We start from the raw sequence: 20,857 nt of genomic DNA on the forward strand, positions 1-20,857 counted from the left end.
TGGGCCTGACCCTTGGCAATGGTGTCTGCTAGCCAGACATAACCATACCACATGTACGGGTCGCCTAGCTGCCCAGACACCCATACAGTATTAACAAGCGACGAGCAGGAGCCAGAGCTAATATTAAACCTATAGCTGATATTACCCTCTAGGAATGTATCGTTATGTGCTATCAACAAATGTCTCCTTGTAACAAATAAACAAAAGTGATACTCTTCATTCTTTGACTTAGTTGAGCAGCTTCTTGCAATGACTGATGTGGATCCAGTTGTCTCGTCCCTTGAACTTCAAAGAGGTTGGCGTCATCAGCAGCACCTGGAATGGCCCAAGATATCTCAGCTCTAGTCCCGTCCTCAGATGTTTCTTTAGCACGACCCAATCACCTGGTTGACTAGAATGAACACTGGTTATTGAGTCTGGGTCTGGGAGAAACTCCTGAACCCGGTGGTGGACATCAGGTGATAACCCGTGGGGCTGCCTGGGGGCATACCTGATGGAATAAAAGGATTACAACGGAACATTCAGTCCATGGATCGGCCATGATTTTTACCTTCTTTGCAAAAATCTGACCCAAGTACCATCAAAGAAAAGGCAGTCGTGATGGTTCACAACGTAATTCCCTACTAGGTTAGAAATGTATTAACATTTGAGAGGTTAGAATGGTTAGTAAGAAGTTTGAAGATCGTTTTTTTCGGCACCACTTTCCCCCCTTTCTCATCGTCCTTAAAACCAGGATGAAGAGAAGCTGGATTAAACATGGTGCATCGTCTCAAGGTTAGATGGAGAGATAAGAGAGAGAGAGAGAGAGAGAAAAGAGAGAAAGAAAGAGAAAATCTCTTTTATTGGAGTTTTAGTTGGACGGGAGTACATGACAGTAGGACTTTTGAATGCCCTGTTGCTGGAGATTTTCCCAATCCAGACCTCAAAGCTCCCTTCTTTGGGGATGGTCCATTCTGAACCTACAGTCCCTTGGTGCCAATCTTTCAGGGGCTTAACAACTCCTCCTCCATAGATGGATTTTATGTACTGCTTGGCTGTCCTATAGTCAGAAGTGGTATCCTTCAGTTCCCTAGATTTCCCTAAACCCATGCTCGAGCCTTGGACTGTCCCGCAACACACGCCTGGACGGCTGCTACTCCCCTTCGTTCCCCTCTGAGTTGCCCTAGGGTTTCTGGCACCGACACACGGACTCCATTCACCCTAGTTAGACCTCAGGAAAAGGAGTAACAGTGTGAGGAAAATGGCTCTCGCCGACACACGGCAGCACTCTGAGTCTCCTAATGAGATTTACCAGCCTCGGTTTTGGCTCTGAATAGTGACCTGACCACAGGATAGGGCTTCCAATTGACCTGGAGTGGAATGTGCGCACAGGAAACAAACACACAGTACTCCTATGGGGAAAGGGGTTACTCACACAGTATGCCCGGGTGATATATATCACCTTGTCTCCTTAAAAAGAAAAAGCTCATCAACTCACATTCCTTTGCCTATATTATTCTATATAGTCAAGCTGAACAGCACACAAAGCCCTTTTTGCAGTGACTGATCAAAAAAAACTCTCGCTCAGCAGCAACCCTTGAATTCAGACAGTAGTTCCCACACAATATCACGAGACCCCCAGTACTCCTAACCAAATCTACAGAGAAGAGAGAGGGGAGGAAAGAGAAAGAGAAAAGCGCCAAAATATAAAAAAGGAAAAAATTTATAATAGACTAAATAAAAATGGGTTAGTAAAAAGGAAAAACAGAAAAAAACTTGATTACATCAATAAAAACCTAAAAAATAAAAATGGGTTAGTATAAGAAAACTTCAGTTACAGCAAGATTCATTGAGATTCAGTAAAAAGTAAATTTTAACTTAAAAACCGAAACTCAAATACAAAAACTCTTTGGAAAACATACAACTGTATAGGACTGAATAAACAAATCAATGTCTTGGAGGGTTCACCTGAAACCGTACAGGAGAATATCTACCCACCCAGCCCCAAACCAGCTTCAGATTCATTTTTACCAAAAAAGCAGGATTTAACATTACATGGTCCCAAAACCATTTTTTTTTTTTTTTCCTAGGGGAAGGGAAAAATCTATTTAAATTAGGTCTTAGAGTTAAAATGGTTTATAAAGACCTTCATTTACCCTTCTCTGGCACACAAAAATTTGAAACTCTTCTGAATTCCAGGAACCGATCTCTTTCCTCTCTGAGCTTCTCATTTTTACATTTTAACCGTTCATATTGGGATTTAAAATCTGCTTCATTGATCAATGACCTTGGCTGTCCCTTGGTTCTCTGCCTTTGCAAAGAACCATGTCTGGGACCATTACACCACCTTGCTGAATAAACCACTTTACTTCTAGGTGTGGTTCTGGGGTACTTAACATACCTGTGTCTGTTACCATTAGCAACGACACAATATCGTGCAATGTGCCCGTATTCCCTGCATGCAAAACAATAAATAAGTTGCCTCCCTGCACAATACCTTGTCTGGGAACATGGTTATTTGTCTTGGCGCACAACATTAACCATCCTAGCATGACTAGATCCCACACTATCTGTATTGAGTCCACTTACCACGCCCTCATCTGAGGAATCTTCTGGCATTGTGTTAACACTTCCATCTCCAGGATCAGACACATTGTTCATCTCCATCCCTAAGTTGGTTTCACTATGTGACCCACAGTCCTCAGACTTCTCCATGCTTACAGCCCATACACTGCCTCTAACCCCAGACACATTACTCTCTAATGGTTGCTTCAATGCCTCTGGCTGCACTAAGCACTGAGACTGTTCAACTTCTGTCCTCCTGCAGAGAACAGACAATTCCCTTACAGCACCCTGTGCGTGCATCAGGCTTTCAGATAGCCATTCATTCTCCTTGCGAAGCTCAGTATTATACCTCACAGTACATTCATAATTAGCACTAGCTTCAGCTGCCTGCTGAGAGTTCTCAATTTAACAATTTCCACTTTTACATTTTCCACTTCTCCTTCCAAACTCAGCTTCAGCCTACAAGACTCCTGATATTTATTCACTATCCACCAAGCAGCAAAAATCAGAGCATACTTGCCTATCCTTTTACCCCATTTTCTGGTACCGATCAGGTTTGCTACACAATTCTCAGCCTGCGGCCACAAATCAGTAGATCCCTGCATAGCTTGAAGAATGGCCGCCGTGTCCTTAACCCCTTAAGGACCACAGGTTTATACCCCCCTAGTGACCAGGCCCTTTTTTACAAATTGTCACTTCACAACTTTATTGCTCGGTCATGCAACTTGGCACCCAAATGAATTTTATCTCCTTTTCTTCTCATAAATACAGCTTTCTTTTGGTGGTATTTGATTGCTGAGATTTTTCACTTTTCTGATATTAATCAAAAAAGACAACAATTTTCTCAAAAAAAGTGTATTTTTAACTTTTTATGGTAAAATTGTTCAAATATAATTACATTTCTATACAAGTTTGTGTCAGAATTTATTGTGCTACATGTCTTTGATTAAAAAAAATACAATAAGTGTATATTTATTGGTTTGCGTAAAAGTTATAGCGTTTACAAACTATGGTACAAAAATGTGAATTTCCGCATTTTGAAGCAGCTCTGACTTTCTGAGCACCTGTCATGTTTCTTGAGGTGCTAGAATGCCAGGATAGTATAAATACCCCCCAAATGACCCAATTTTAGAAAGACACCCCAAAGTATTGGCGGAGGGGCATGGTGAGTTCATGTATGATTTAAGTTTAGCGGAAAATGACACTTTCTGAGGAAAAAAAATAATAATAAAGTTTCCATTTCTGCTAACTTCTGGCAAAAAAAAAAATCTCCCACGGACTCACTATGCCCCTCAGTGAATACCTTGGGGTGTCTACTTTCCGAAATGGGGTCATTTGTGGGGTGCATTTACTGTTCTGGCATTTTGGGCGGGGCTAAATTGTGAGCAACCCTGTAAAGCCTAAAGGTATTTTTGGGACTTTTGGTCCCTTTACGCACCTAGGCTGCAAAAAAGTGTCACACGTGGTATCCCACATGTGGCTTAGCCGTACTCAGAAGAAGTAGGGCAATGTGTTTTGGGGTGTATTTTTACATATACCCATGCTGGGTGAGAGAAATATCTCTGTAAATTGACAACTTTGTATAAAATTATTTTTTTTAAAGTTGTCATTTACAGAGATATTTCTTACACACCGTATGGGGATATGTAAAATTACACCCCAAAACACATTGCCCTGCTTCTTCTGAGTATGGCGATAACACATGTGTGACACTTTTTTGCAGCCTAGGTGCACAAAGGGGCCTAAATTCCAATGAGTACCTTAAGGATTTCACAGGTTCATATTCTGAACCATTGGATTCAGCGGGTGAGGCGTCTCCATCGCTTTCATCCATCAGGGCCAGAATCCTGTAGGCCTCTTCAGCGGAATACCACTTTTTTGACATTTTGGACTAACTAAATTTAGGGGGTATTCCTCTGAGACTACCCAGAAAAAAGAGCACACCTGCCTAGTAAAAAGGAGTGCTTGCGATTTTACGGTGTTTTTGCAGTGATCAGAAAAAAATATTCTGTCACTGCGGTGGGGCGGACTGGACGCAAGTGTGGGCACAAGATCAGGCCTGATCGGGTGAACACTGCGGTTTTTGTAGAGCCTAAGGTGACCCTAATGTACTGATATAGATCTGATTGCGATCAGTCTTGATCATTTACAGATACTATATAGTAATAGTGCTGATTAGCGACTAATCAGTGACTGCGGTGCGGTGGGCTGGGCGCTAACTATCTAACAAGTAGCTAACTAGCTGGAGGTGATAAGGGACCCTTACAGGAGGGTGATCAATGACAGGGGGGTGATCAGGGAGTCTTTATGGGGTGATCGGGGTTAATAAGGGGTTAATAAGTGACAGTGTCCTCTGCCTGTGTCCTCTGGTGGTCGATCCAAGCAAAAGGGACCACCAGAGGACCAGGTAGCAGGTATATCAGATGCTATTTACAAAATAGCGTCTGATATACCTATTTGATTGGTTCTTTTAAAAATCTACAGCCTGCCAGCCAATGATCAGCGCTGACAGACTGTAGTTAAACTTGAATACTGCGCAATCCTGTGAACGCGCGGTCCTGTGAATGCTCAGGTCTCACGAGATGACACCAATAGGCGTCACTGAGACCTGAGAGCGCTGCCGTCCAGACGCCTATCGGCGTTACCGTGACGGCAAGCGGTTAAACTTTGCAACTTCTTTAAAAATGCTTTCCACTGCACAAGAAAACAAAACACTGGTACCAATTTCTTTTGGCACAGAACTAAAAGTACCTCCTTTCTACACTGTAGTACCCGTATTAATTATGCCAAACAAGTCTACAATTCAGTGTAACAGCCACAGATATACAAATATTAAGCAGAATCTTTCCATAGACACCAAAACTTAATGAATTCCTTATTAAAACCTGCAACACCAAACTAACAAAGATGGCTGACAAAACCAAACTTTACCCTGTACTGCTCAGCACACTATCTCATCATACAACCTCTGCACAATCAACACAACGGAAAAGCACTTACCCTGTCCTTACACCCCTTGACGCAGCAGACATCAACCACATACACCAAAAAGTTATTTCAGTAGATTTTTTTTTCCTGATATCAGCAGATTGGAGTACACTTATTTCAGTTCACAAAGAGCAAAACTTTCTCAAAAATGAGAGTAAGGAAAAGGATATTACCTTATGCCAGACTTTTTTTGCTTTTTGAAAATATAGCTGTGTCTACTTTAAGTTCTGCTGATAACGGGGGGAAAAATTATCTCCCTAACTGTGCTCGCCAACTGTTGTAGAAATATTAATATTAGAAATAAGATTGCATAAGGCTTTGTGTAATTACAGGCAAATCCCTCAACCGCAGTCAGACAAAGGTGTTACCATCTTGAGTTCTTCTGAGCAACTTCCCCTCCTACAAAACAAACATAAATGTAGATGATAGACTGGACAAATATATACGTGGAGAAACAGGCGAGATGGTGTTGGTCTATGTAACCCACTGGCCCTACACCCACTGGCCCTACTGCCTCCCTACTTGTCCTGGTCCACCCTACAAAGTGTGTCCAACGTATCTCCTATACGTTATTAAAAGTAAAGTTTCATTGAGTATACTTCCCCTCATAGTTTTCTCCTCCTCCACAGTCTGCTTACCTTTTATTTAGTCACAGTAACAATAGAAAGTGGCTGGCCTATCACCCGACCACTTACCTCATGTAACAAGGATACAGAAAGTGATGACACAGGAAGATGAGATAGTTCAGGTACTTGTCAAAAGACAGGGGAGGGCATCGACGTGGCTGGACAGTGCAATGCACACACCCATCCCTGTATAAGAAAGGATGAGTCATGTCCATTGTCTGATCAGCCAGCTGGCCGCCCATCCCCCATCACTGTCAGCATGGATCCCATTCAATGTTGGGCTCCGATATCTTCCTGACAGGAATATATTGGCAAAAGTCTCAGCTTTTAATATCTGCATTTATGACTAGCCAGTATAGTCAGTGGCATATCCGTTTGGTGCATTTCTTCTGTGATTTATATGATTATATTTTCATCCGCACAATGCTCCGTTTTGTGTAGGATGCCTTTGTGGTGCATGTGGACCGCGCCGACATCCTCCACCGTATGCAAATTTTTTTTTGCTGGGGATAGTCGTTTGCTGCGGTCCACATGCGGTGGGGCTGCTCCCCCAATGAAAAACACGCTACAGTGTTAGGGGTTGAGCAGCTCCCCCAGATTTATTCACTATATTTCTGTGTTTTTGTCTTGTTTTATATGTAGTGTATGTGCCTTTACCTGGCATTCAAACACTCTCCTTTGCACCTGGTAGCCTCCATCACATGGTCTGATATGGGTGTGGCTTACAGTCTGGCTTTGTTCACATTGCACTAGTTGTCCTGCTAGGCGGTTGTGTGGAAGCTTGGCTGTGAGCTGGATTACATCACCTTCAGACCTTGTTCACACCATAGGTAGCGTAGTGGTAGGACCCCTTGCCATGCTGAGAACCGTGACGTGGTGCATGTTGGGCTCCGATATCTTCCTGACAGGAATATATTGGCAAAAGTCTCAGCTTTTAATATCTGCATTTATGACTAGCCAGTATAGTCAGTGGCATATCCGTTTGGTGCATTTCTTCTGTGATTTATACAAAATCACAAGCCAATTCTGATGGGACCATACAGGCCTTACAGCTGCTACACAGACAGGATCCATTGTGCATCTAATTTTTCCTTCCTTCTGACAGATCAGAAGAAGGGTCAAATAAATGATGTCAGCCAAGCCAAAAGGCAAAATAGTGGCCCAGTCATAAAGTAAGGAGGGTAGGGACAGCATGAGAAGTCCTCAGAGTGTCCCTATGACATAGTGGTGAGGTGGAAGCAGCATCAGGAGGCCACAGAGTGGCACAATGACAGTGTGGAGGTGGCGCAGCATCAGGAGGCCACAGAGTGGCAAGGTGACATAGTGTGGAGGTGGCAGCAGCAGCATGAGGAGACCACAAAGTGGCAAGGTGACATAGTGTGGAGGTGGCGACAGCATCAGAAGACCACAGAGTGGCAAGGTGACATAGTTTGGAGGTGGCAGAAGCATGAGGAGGCCATAGAGTGGCAAGGTGACATGGTGTGGAGGTGGCAGCAGCATAAGGAGACCACAAGGTGGCAAGATGACATAGTGTGGAGGTGGAAGCAGCATGAGGAGGCCACAGAGTGGCAAAGTGACATAGTGTGGAGTTGGCAGCAGCATCAGGAGGCCACAGAGTTGCAAGGTAACAGTGTGGAGGTAGGGGGCAATACCAGTACTCGCTAAAGATGGTGGATGAAAAAAGGAGCACTTGGCATCAGATGTGTGGCATCAGGCGGGTGACAGCATCAGAATAGTAGAATAGTAAAAGTACTAGAAATAGTAAAAGTGTTGGTGTGTGTCACAATGTAGGGGGAGGGGAGAAACACCAGAATGACAACAGAAGGAAAATGACCCGAAACTAGGCCACACACCTAGGAAAACCCTAAACTTAGCCCTGACTACTGTCAGTATAAATAGACCCTGAAGGTGGGAATATTCATACACCAGATACCTAGGCCTTAGATACCCTGAAAATCCCTAGGTGTAGTGACAGGGTCTGAGACCACTGGTTCCCTCTCGCATGAACAAACCCTCGTCTTCCTAAGGCCTAGGAAACAATGAGCAAAAGGGGAAAACAAAATACAAAGGGAAGTACACTTATCTTCAATAGAAAATGGATGAGCGGGAACACAGAAGAGGACAATATACCAGCTCTTCCAACTCCAGGCAGATAATATCAACTGCATGGTAGGATGTGTGAGTCCAGACTAAATAGAGGAATAGTAATGAACACAAGTTACACCTGAAACAAGAGGTGTGATCATACCAATAACATCACTGCAAAGTGAAACCAAGGGGCTGTCAGATAAACTCACGTGATGCAAGTCTCTCAGATTTTCTAACCACTGTCATGGGAGGGATCGTGACAGTGTGGCACTATGGAGGTTCTAATCTGATGCATCAGGCATTGGTGGGTGGAAATCCTGGCTGATCCCACCCGCCACACTAAACAATCGCTTTGATGCCACACTACTGGCTGGGCAAGACAGCTTTTCCAGGGCAAACTCTGCTAGTTACGGCCACAAATCCAGTTTGGCTGCCCAGTAGTCCAGTGGATCTTCAACTTGGGGTGGCAGGGTGCTGTCCAAGTATGCCACCACCTGCTGGTTCAGGTCCTGCTCCAGGTCTAGCTGCTGCTGCTGGTGAGTAGTTTCTTTACTAGGCGGGTGAAGAAAGCTGCTCATCAGCGACTCTAGACTCAAGTTGCTGCTGATGAAGCTAGAAACTGCTCCTACCCCCCACCCCCACCCCCCCACCCTGCCACAGCAGCCATGGCAGATAAACGTGAGCGCAGAGAGCCCCCCGTTCAGACCTGCATGAGGATGGGCAATGGCGCAGATAGGCAGCGTCCAAATGACTACATAGGATGTCTCTATAGTAGTTCAGTTTGTCCTCCCTCCAGCTCACAGCGGGTGTAAAAAAGGCCCCCATTTCGGACCGGTAGCGAGGGTCCAACAAGGTGGAGAGCCAGAAGTGATCCCTCTGCCAAATGGTGACATTTCGGCTGTCACTACGCAAGCAAGTGAGCATGCATCGAGCCAGTTGTGCAAGTGACTCAAAAGGGACTCCCTGCCTCCATCTTCACTGCATACTGCCACGGTGTGTCTGGGTCCTCTGCCTCGTCTTCCTCATCGCACTGTAGCTCCTCTGTCTGCCACCTGTGTAGCAAAAAAAAAACATTTAACTACACATTGCTTGTGCTCCAATGTCCTCCTCCTCCTCCTCCTCCTCCTCCTCCTCCAGTTCAGCCCCCACAGGGCTCATGTGGCTGTGAGATCTAGGCGCCACGTCTCCAGTCCCCTGACGGGCCAGCTTTACCAGCATCTGTTCTAGGACATGAAGCAGTGGAATGACGTTGTTCATCCGTTAGTCCAGGTGACTGACAAATAACGTGGCCACCTCAAAGGGCCTGAGAAATCGGCAGGTGTCACACATGAGCTGCCAATGACTGATGTCAGTCAGTCCAACATATGGAGGGTGCAATTCTAATGGGTGGAAACGTTGCATATCAGCCTATGTTGGGGGATGACGTTCTGCCGCTGCAGCTCAAGGAGGGTGTGCTTTGCGGTGTACAAGTGTCTGAAGAGCATGCAAAGTCTCCTGTCCATTTTTAGGATGTCTTGCAGATGGTTGGAAGACTTTAGGAACCACTTGACAACCAGATTGAACACTTGTGCCATGCAGGGCGCATGGCTCAGCTCTCCTTGACGCAGTCCCAACACCATGTTCTTCCCCTGTTGTTGGTCACCATGGTTCCGATTTTAAGTTGTCACGGAGAAAGCCAGGATTAAATTTCTTGATGAAAGACATGGAGCAGTTCCTCCCCGTGTGACTCCGTTCGCCCAGGCAAACGAGGTGCACAACAGCATGACACCACCGTGCCCTGCACATGTGGTATGCTGGAGGGGCACTGTGAATTGTCCCTGCAGTGGAGGCTGAGGACACGTGGAGGATGATGAGGCAGAGGCAGACATTGTCGCAGGACCAACTGCATAAGAATGTGGAGCCAGAAGCAGCATCAACAGGCCAAGTTGCTGGTCTGACTATGCAAGAACCACATTCACCCAGTGATCCGTAAAGGACATGTATTGTCCCTGACTGTAGTTACAGCTCCACATTTTGGCACTGCTGTGCACTTTGGCAGACACCAACAGGCTCAAGGACTGGCCCACCTTCTGTTCTACATGTGTGTGCAGGGCTGGTACTGCCTTTTTGGCAAAGAAATGACGGCTTGGGACTCTCCACCTCGGCTTGGCACAAGCCATCAGTTCTCTGAAAGGTGCAGAGTCCACCACTTGGAAAGGGAGGGACTGCAGCATCAGCAACTTGGACAGAAGCACTTTAGCTTCTTCGTCGTTGGATGCACGCATACTGTTGTCTCTTGGCAATCGCTTCGGTGATCGATTGCTGACGGAATGACTGACAAGGAGTAGGAGGGAGAAGAGCAGGAGCATCAGGACCAGCAGATGATGGGAAGGACAGACAGCTCTCTTCAGCTGAGGTGGTGGAGCCTCGACTGCCTGAAAATCGGGTGCGTGCCACTGGGTGATGCAGCGATTGCTGTGGCAGGCTGGACCACCACATCGGAGCCACGGTTCTCCCAGGCCACTATATGGTGACACTCCAGATGTTGATGCAGGTCCATGGTCCCCAACATTGGCACCCTGGCCACGCTTCACCTTCTGCCCACAGATTCTACATATGGCCATGTTCACCTCCTCCGGCGGCTTAACAAAAAACTGCCACACCACAGAGTAGGTGATTTTGCCCCCAAAACTACGCACTGGCTGGCTGCTACCGCCGCTGCCTTCATGATCCCGTGCACCCCTACTTCCCAGGCAGGTAAGCTCCTGCGAAGTGGGTGGTCTACCACAGGAACGTTTGGCTCCTGCCCTTACACTGCTGCAACCCTGCTCACTTCCGGCCACGCTAGCGACTTTCTGGCTCCACTGCTGCCTCACTGTAAAGCTGCCACCCTCTTCTCCAGATGATGTTGAAGCCTCTTCATCACCCGGTTCCAAAGTGCGATCAGCTACATCATCGAGTACTGTCTGCACGTCACTGATGTCCTCCTCAACCATCTCTGGGTCAGGAGCCTGACCGCTCGCAACACCAGCTCCCACGCCACTCCCCTCATCACTACTTGCCTGCCTAGTGGAGGAAGTGGCGGATATCTCTGCCAGATCTTGGCTGGGCAGTAGCTGCTGACTGTCTTCTAGTAGCTTGTCCTCACTGCATAGTGGAACTGATCCCACAGCATACAATACTTCTCTGGCTGAGGGAACAAAAGGACAGAGGCAGGTTAAGAAAAGGGTAGGGCACAGGGACTGCTCCTGGGCCATGCCAAATAAGTGTCGTCTCAGAGGAAGCCACCGACTCTTGGCTGGGGGTGTCTGATGTCACTTGGGACGAAGTAGACGACCGAGTCAACCTTTCAAGAACCGCTGGGTTGCTGGTCAAGACACGACCACTAGATGACACCAGGAGCTCAGACCTCTCACTGCAACCCCTGCTGCCATGCCCCCTTACTCTGCTAAGACCTCAGCCTGTGCCAGAAACATTTAGGACTCCGCCACTCCCCTGTGCAGGGCCTGGCACTTCTCTGTTTGACATACTGTTAGATCAAATAAACAAATACACTAATACATGCCAAAAAGGGCTGTAATTTACTCACTTCACTACACAATGGCAAATACCTTTTTGTGCCACTAATGCACACCAAAAAGGGCTTTAGAACATATAACTGTACCGCTGAACGGCAAATAGACCCTTACTTTTTCCACTTTTACACTACACAAAAGGCTTTAGAACAGATAACTGCACCGCTGACCGGCAAATATATTTTTTCTTTTTCCACTAATACACACCATAAAAGGCTTGAAAACAGATAACTGATGACGTGACTTTTGAACATAATGCACCAGACTTAGAGATAGACAATATCAACATCTACTCTTCCTTCAAAAGACTAGCACCTACACAAGACAATCAACAGAAAAAAATAATAATATGGCTTTAAGAAAATGGAGACACAAAAACATGATTTCTCTTTAAAAATGCTTTATTATGTAAAACTGAAACAAATAAATTAAAATACACATATTAGATGTCGTCACATCCATAACGACCTGCTCTATAAAAATAACACATGACCTTCCTTGTCAGGTGAACCCTGTAATAAAAACTGTACCAAGACAGACATTTTTTGTTTCCTTGTCTCACAAAAAGTGTAATATTGAGCAATCAAAAATCATATGTACTCCAAAATAGTGCCGATAAAACTTTCATCTTATCCTGCAGTTTCCAAAATGGGTTTACTTTTTGTGATTTTCTACTGAAGAGGTGCATTAGGGGGTCTTCAAATGCGACACGGCAACTTAAAATTATCCCAGTGAAATCTGCTCTACAAAAGTCATATAGCGCTCTTTCCCTTCTGAGCCCTGCGTTGTGCCCATACAGCCCAGACAGCAATTTATAAGTACAAATGGGATGTTTCTATAAACTGCAGAATCCGGACACGGACACCTGCAATGTGCGATCTGCAATTTGCAGACCTCACATTACACACTATAATAGAAAACGCCTTTTCTGGTCCGCAATTGCTGACAAGAATAGGACATGTTCTATTTTTTTCAGGAACAGAATTGCGGATCCCGAAAAAACGGATGCCGAAAAAACCGATGCGTATCCCGAAAATGCGGATTCGCATCAATTCCAGCCCCATTGAAAGTGAATGGGTCCACAAATTGCGGAACAAATGTGGACCCAATACGGACGTGTGAATGGACCCTAAGACAGGATCCACCATTCACAATAGGTGATTGTCAAAGCTTATCTATTCTTTCCTTATACAGTGACCTCTTCCCAGGTCACAGAGCATGCATTAATAACTCTCCTAAAGAAGTCAATGAGGTCCCCTTCTGACCATTGTGTCTATGGACCATGGGGCTGCCATAAAGCAATTTTCTTAATGCTTTCTGAATGCTGTTAAAAACAGCTCAGGCAAGGTGGCCGCCCCCGTAATCATGTTCAGGAAATAGAATTAAAAAAATCTGAAATCAGAAAATAAAGAGATGAGAAGAAAAGGAGATGTGTTAGTGTCTGCTTTTAAGTTGCAGAAACAATTTTTGTTACACATTTCCGGTATTTTAATATACCCCAAGTGATATCATCACAATGAGAAAATACCACAACCAATGACATCACAATTGTTGTGTCAGAACTAGACATGAGTGAACTTCTTGCAATTGGATTCATGTCAAAATTTATTCTACTCCAATGAAATATGCTCCAATTGGCTTGAAATTCCATATATGACACTCTGACGTGTCCAAGGATTATTTTTTTTATATTTTTTTTACACTGCCTACAAAGTGTATCCTGGTAATAAAGCAATTTGGTCTCCCTTTTGGCAGCATAAAAACATTCCACCATTTTGCATTGATAGTGAGTGAGGGTCTAAAAGTATGGCTATCTAGTAATCATGAGATTATTTAAAAATAAGGATACGCCTATTATTATGTAAGCAGGCAAGCATGCAGCTTGCCATTTTCACCAGCGTGCCAGAAGGTTTATTCTGGCTCCTCCCCCAGTGAGATGTTGGTCATCACGGCCAGTGTTGTTGTCATCATCAGCCTCCTCCTCTGCACAAGCCACTCCTCCTCCTGCTGCTGCTCCTCTTCCTCCAGTAGTAGCTCCTTATCCTCCACTTCTTCCTCCACGGGTCTCTCTCTTTGTGAATTTCCAACAGCTACAGGGCAGACAGTAAGATGCGTTAGCTGTTCTTCTTCCACCGTCCCTTGTTGCATTAGCATGAACGTCTGTTCTAAGATAAATATAAGGGCTATGACATTGTTGATACCACAGTTGTCCCTTCTGATAAATCTGCGTCTGATTAGCTGCCACTGCCTGACCTCAAAATGACACATGCCCCCTGCTGAAGTGGTCTGGTGCATGACGAAATCATTCACCACTTCACACTCTAGTATATGCAAGGTGGAATTCCAGGGAGGCGGAACGTCGCTGATCAAGCAGCACTATGACAGTCTGTTCTGTCTCTGCAAGCCCAGGAGGTAGTTTCTTACAACATAAGATGGGTTGATATGCGAGGGCAGTCTCCTGGACATGGCCAGCACCCTCTGCAAGCCACTGTACTTTTTCAATAAGCATTGTGTGACTAAATTTATCACGTGTGTCTTACAGGGACTATTGGTGCAATTTATCAAACTGGTAGAAAGTAGAACTGGCTTAGTTGTTCCATAGCAACCAATCAGATTCCACCTTTCATTTTCCAAAGGAGCTGAAAGGTGGAATCTGACTGGTTGTTATGGGCAACTAAGCCAATTCTACTTTACATCAGTCTGATAAATTACCCTATATGTGTTATTTTCCTCAAATGCAGAGCAGCCATAATGTTCCTGCCATTTTCACTGATCACCTTGCCCAGTTGGATTTAGTGCCAGCAGAATGTCTATTGCTTAATGCACTTTAGCAACTGATCGGCTGTATGGCTACTCTCGCACAGGCCAATCAGCTCTAACATGGCATGGCAACACATATGATAGGAGGAGTGGAAGTGACGCTCTGCTGTACTGCTGTTAGGGACAAGAGGATTTTCATGAAGAAGGACATGGAGGAGGCGGATAAGTGCCTGGTGTGGGAACCAGACCAACACAAATTTGGAGTTGTCAATAGAACCTGGCCCTGTTGCCGGGGTACTGCCTCTCTGCAGTATCAAAAAACATTGACCCAGTGTTCTGTAAAAGACATGTACTGTTCCTATAGCAAGGAGCAGCCCATATTCTCCAGCATGTGAGAGTCCAAGACAGAGATTGTTTTTTTGGAGGAATAATGTCAGCTAGGTATCTTCCAGCGAGGCTGAGCCCACTCCATTGTTCCCTAAAGGCAACAGAATCCACAAAGTGGTACTGCGTTACAGTTTTTTTCTGGCCAGACATTCCATTATTGACAGAGCAGAGGAGTAGTATGAGCAGGAAAATCAGTAACTGATGATGATGACAAGGACACGCTGTTGGACATGGATGCAGCCTGGCTGCCACAAAGGAGACTGGGAGAAGGACACTTCAGCTACCTGGCAGCCTCTTCTTGTTTTCCACGGTAATTAGTGATGCTGCCTAATAGAGCTGTGGTGCCTGCATTTGTGTTTAAACACTCATGGCTTGCAAAGGTTTTGTTCTCTGGCACTGTAGAATGAAAATGCCAGACAGGAGATACGGCACATCTTGCGCTTGCACCAACAGTATCAGCAGCATCAACAGCCCCCGAGCTGACCATAATAAATTGAGATCTGACCCTGTCAGTTTTTAGGAGGTTTTGCCTCTGCTCTTTATTGCCTCTACGACTACCCTCCTCCTCTGAGGTTACCTCCTCCTCACCAATTTGCCTCCCAGGCCCTGTCCAACACATAATCATCGTCACAACCATCTTCACCCTTCAAACCACTTTTATTAGACTGTGATATGCCATTGTGGGCTCCTTGACCCCTTTCCCGATTATCTGCTCTGTATTAGCCCCTAGTCCCACTGTTTCCACCACTGCCCCTACTGCCACCACTGTGGCTACAAGTGCAACTACTACCAACAGCACTACCAACACAGCTATGAACCTGAACCTCCTTCTCACAGCAGTCCAAAGTGATGATGCATTTGAAAGGCTCCTCAGGGGTTGCAATGAGGAGGAGCAAGAGGAATTCTGTGACTTCCTTCTCCAACGCATGGTGTCAGATGCACAGGTGACTTCCACATCATCCTGTTGTGACTGAGAAGAGGAGTGAGCCATCCAGTGCACAATCTCATCCTCTTTGTCCTCATAAATAAATCAGTAGCGAGTACTGTGGCCTACTATTAATACTAGCCAAATGGCTGGTGTTGCTAATGCTGTTTGCACTACTACCCACTTTTTGACTCTTCGAAGCCTAAAAAATAAACTCATGGGTATAATACACAGATTATAAAATGGTACTAGCAAAATTGCAAGTGTTTTTTTTTTGTAATTTAAAGATAGAGGTGAAATTAAATGGCCCACGAAAAAGTAGAAAATTAGCCTCCCTACAGTGATAGTATGACAAGATGAATGAGCAACTTAATTTATTTTTTAAGTACCCATAAGTTGCAAAATATGCTGAAAGTGGTCCCCATTCATGTCTATGCATATTTGGGGACGTCAGATTATATTATATTTTTTTTGCGGCCCCACTGAACAGAGCAACAGATGCGGACAGCACACAGAGTGCTATCCACATCTTTTGTGGCCCCATTGAAGTGAATTGGTCCGCATCCGAGCCACAAAAAATGCGGCTCAGATGTGGAACCAAACCAAGTTCATGTGCATGAGCACTTAATGTGTCATTTAATTTTTATGTATTTGATATCTCTGTGCAGCCGTGTTTTACCACGTTAGTTTGGGATTGTCTTTAGCCTTTTTAGTGTGATTTTATATTTTTGAAATTAATAAAGATTTGTTCATTTTGCCATACAATGGGGCAGATAAAAACAATGTCACTTTATCCATAGTTAAAGTTTAGTGACATACTGTACATTTTCCTTTTTATATAGATGATTGAAACTGATGATGATTTTAATGATCTATCTAGAGGATATACCTACTTGGTAGATTTCTCTGACTTATCTTTCCCTGCTGTAAGACCAAGTCGTGACCATGCATATGAAGAGGTGAGTTATTTAATTCATATAGTAATTTACTATTTCATATCAGTCTCTGAATGTGTCACCTATTAATGCATATGGACATCATTGAGGGGCATTATCCACCCAGGTTCCCCTCTATGACCTAATATGGGAGGTCACTCTGTAAGAGCAGCTCCCTTTCTGGCAGAGTTATTTGTGTATTACATGGAAGGTCATTTACTTTAATAGCCACCATGTAGTATTACATTTTTCCTACAAAGGAAGGAAAAGTTCCTAGCTGGCCATGGGTTCCCCTGGCAAAATTAGCTGTTTGCTGGAGGTGCCAGGAGCTTGATCTGCGGTGATCACTTGGTTTCTTTGGCAGCTCATATCTGATGATACAAACCCCCTTGAAGGCTATGGCCACATGGACAAACAACTTCTTTACTTCTCCAAAGCGGTTAAAATTAAAAACTTAAATAAAGTTCTATTAAAATATATCTTTATGTATGTTCATCTGCTATACAAATGTTTGTTTCTCCATGGTGATAGACTACAAACAAACCCTGTGTAGTCTGATCTTGTAGTCAAATTGTTTCCTATCCATCACTTATTTCTTGCAAATCAAATTTTAGAATGAAAAAAAGGGACAATTAGAAGGATGTATTACTGTAGGATTAGACTACACAAGGTTTGCTTGTTTCCTTTAAAGGGAAAGTGTCAAATGACCTATTGTTTAAATCAAGATTTTGTGTTAAACATATTTTAAATACTTTTTTGTGATGTTATTTTTTATTTCCACCTCACTATATTAAAAAAAGGCTTAAACTACTGCAAATTTTGCACTGGCCACTAAGCCTAATAATAAGAGCTACTTCTTGGTTGGCACAGAATGCTTTCCAGCAGTCAAATTTTTATTATCACAGGCAGGACTACAATGACAATGATTAAAAATTAAGTATATATAAATATACAGTATATATAGATATACAGTATAGACCAAAAGTTTGGACACACCTTCTCATTCAAAGAGTTTTCTTTATTTTCATGACTATGAAAATTGTAGATTCACACTGAAGGCAGCAAAACTATGAATTAACACATGTGGAATTAGATACATAACATAAAAGTGTGAAACAACTGAAAATATGTAATATTCTAGGTTCTTCAAAGTAGCCACCTTTTGCTTGGATTACTGCTTTGCACACTCTTGGTATTCTCTTGATGAGCTTCAAGAGGTAGTCACCTGAAATGGTTTTCACTTCACAGGTGTGCCCTGTCAGGTTTAATAAGTGGTATTTCTTGCCTTATAAATGGGGTTGGGACCATCAGTTGCGTTGTGAAGTTGGATACACAGCTGATAGTCCTACTGATAGACTGTTAGAATTTGTATTATGGCAAGAAAAAAGCAGCTAAGTACACTACGTGCAGAATTATTAGGCAAATGAGTATTTTGACCACATCATCCTCTTTATGCATGTTGTCTTACTCCAAGCTGTATAGGCTTGAAAGCCTACTACCAATTAAGCATATTAGGTGATGTGCATCTCTGTAATGAGAAGGGGTGTGGTCTAATGACATCAACACCCTATATCAGGTGTGCATAATTATTAGGCAACTTCCTTTCCTTTGGCAAAATGGGTCAAAAGAAGGACTTGACAGGCTCAGAAAAGTAAAAAATAGTGAGATATCTTGCAGAGGGATGCAGCACTCTTAAAATTGCAAAGCTTCTGAAGCGTGATCATCGAACAATCAAGCGTTTCATTCAAAATAGTCAACAGGGTCGCAAGAAGCGTGTGGAAAAACCAAGGCGCAAAATAACTGCCCATGAACTGAGAAAAGTCATGCGTGCAGCTGCCAAGATGCCACTTGCCACCAGTTTGGCCATATTTCAGAGCTGCAACATCACTGGAGTGCCCAAAAGCACAAGGTGTGCAATACTCAGAGACATGGCCAGGTAAGAAAGGCTGAAAGACGACCACCACTGAACAAGACACACAAGCTGAAACGTCAAGACTGGGCCAAGAAATATCTCAAGACTGATTTTTCTAAGGTTTTATGGACTGATGAAATGAGAGTGAGTCTTGATGGGCCAGATGGCTGGATTGGTAAAGGGCAGAGAGCTCCAGTCCGACTCAGACGCCAGCAAGGTGGAGGTGGAGTACTGGTTTGGGCTGGTATCATCAAAGATGAGCTTGTGGGGCCTTTTTGGGTTGAGGATGGAGTCAAGCTCAACTCCCAGTCCTACTGCCAGTTTCTGGAAGACACCTTCTTCAAGCAGTGGTACAGGAAGAAGTCTGCAAGGTAAGAAAAACATGATTTTAATGCAGGACAATGCTCCATCACACGCATCCAAGTACTCCACAACGTGGCTGGCAAGAAAGGGTATAAAATAAGAAAATCTAATGACATGGCCTCCTTGTTCACCTGATCTGAACCCCATTGAGAACCTGTGGTCCATCATCAAATGTGAGATTTACAAGGAGGGAAAACAGTACACCTCTCTGAACAGTGTCTGGGAGGCTGTGGTTGCTACTGCACACAATGTTGATGGTGAAAAGATCAAAACACTGACAGAATCCATGGATGGCAGGATTTTGAGTGTCCTTGCGAAGAAAGGTGGCTATATTGGTCACTGATTTGTTTTTGTTTGTTTTTTGAATGTCAGAAATGTATATTTGTGAATGTTGAGATGTTATATTGGTTTCACTGGTAAAAATAAATAATTGAAATGGGTATATATTTGTTTTTTGTTAAGTTGCCTAATAATTATGTACAGTAATAGTCACCTGCACACACAGATATCCCCCTAAAATAGCTAAAACTAAAAACAAATTAAAAACTACTTCCAAAAATATTCAGCTTTGATATTAATGAGTTTTTTGGGTTCATTGAGAACATGGTTGTTGTTCAATAATAAAATTAATCCTCAAAAATACAACTTGCCTAATAATTCTGCACTCCCTGTAAAGAAAAACGAGTGGCCATCATTACTTTAAGAAATGAAGGTCAGTGAGTCCAAAAAATTGGGAAAACTTTGAAAGTGTCCCCAAGTGCAGTCACAAACACCATCAAGCGTTACAAAGAAACTGGCTCACATGCGGACCGCCCCAGGAAAGGAAGACCAAGAGTCACCTCTGCTGCGGAGGAGAAGTTCATCCGAGTCACCAGCCTCAGAAAACGCAGGTTAACAGCAGCTCAGATTAGAGACCAGGTCAATGCCACACAGAGTTCTAGCAGCAGACACATCTCTAGAACAACTGTTAAGAGGAGACTGTGTGAATCAGGCCTTCATGGTAGAATATCTGCTAGGAAACCACTGCTAAGGACAGGCAACAAGCAGAAGAGACTTGTTTGGGCTAAAGAACACAAGGAATGGACATTAGACCAGTGGAAATTAGTGCTTTGGTCTGATGAGTCAAATTTTGAGACCTTTGGTTCCAACCACCGTGTCTTTGTGCGACACAGAAAAGGTGAACGAATGGACTCTACATGCCTGGTTCTTACCTTGAAGCACGGTGGAGGAGGTGGGATGGTGTGGGGGTGCTTTGCTGGTGACACTGTTGGGGATTTATTCAAAATTGAAGGCATACTGAACCAGCATGGCTACTACAGCATCTTGCAGCGGCATGCTATATTATCTGGTTTGCGTTTAGTTGGACCATCATTTATTTTTCAACAGGACAATGACCCCAAACACACCTCCAGGCTGTGTAAGGGCTATTTGACCATGAAGGAGAGTGATGGGGTGCTGCGCCAGATGACCTGGCCTCCACAGTCACCGGACCTGAACCCAATCAAAATGGTTTGGGGTGAGCTGGACCACAGAGTGAAGGCAAAAGGGCCAACAAGTGCTAAGCATCTCTGGGAACTCCTTCAAGACTGTTGGAAGACCATTTCAGGTGACTACCTCTTGAAGCTCATCAAGAGAATGCCAAGAGTGTGCAAAGCAGTAATCAAAGCAAAAGGTGGCTACTTTGAAGAACCTAGAATATGACATATTTTCAGTTGTTTCACACTTTTTTGTTATGTATCTAATTCCACATGTGTTAATTCATAGTTTTGATGCCT

General features: G+C 44.0%; 1 protein-coding gene across 5 annotated transcripts in view; it reads left to right on the forward strand.

Moving 5' to 3' along the window:
- LOC122938794 (cytidine monophosphate-N-acetylneuraminic acid hydroxylase-like) overlaps window positions 1–20,857 on the forward strand; it is a 342,933-nt gene that overhangs the window by 261,370 nt on the left and 60,706 nt on the right. For all 5 annotated transcript variants that reach the window (XM_044294574.1, XM_044294572.1, XM_044294576.1 and 2 more), the window contains one exon: window positions 16,715–16,831. In XM_044294574.1, the coding sequence (XP_044150509.1) occupies window positions 16,715–16,831 (117 nt within the window). The remainder of the gene's footprint in view (window positions 1–16,714; window positions 16,832–20,857) is intronic.

This window comes from Bufo gargarizans, chromosome 5, assembly GCF_014858855.1.
Source record: "Bufo gargarizans isolate SCDJY-AF-19 chromosome 5, ASM1485885v1, whole genome shotgun sequence".
Taxonomy (NCBI): Eukaryota; Metazoa; Chordata; class Amphibia; order Anura; family Bufonidae; genus Bufo; species Bufo gargarizans.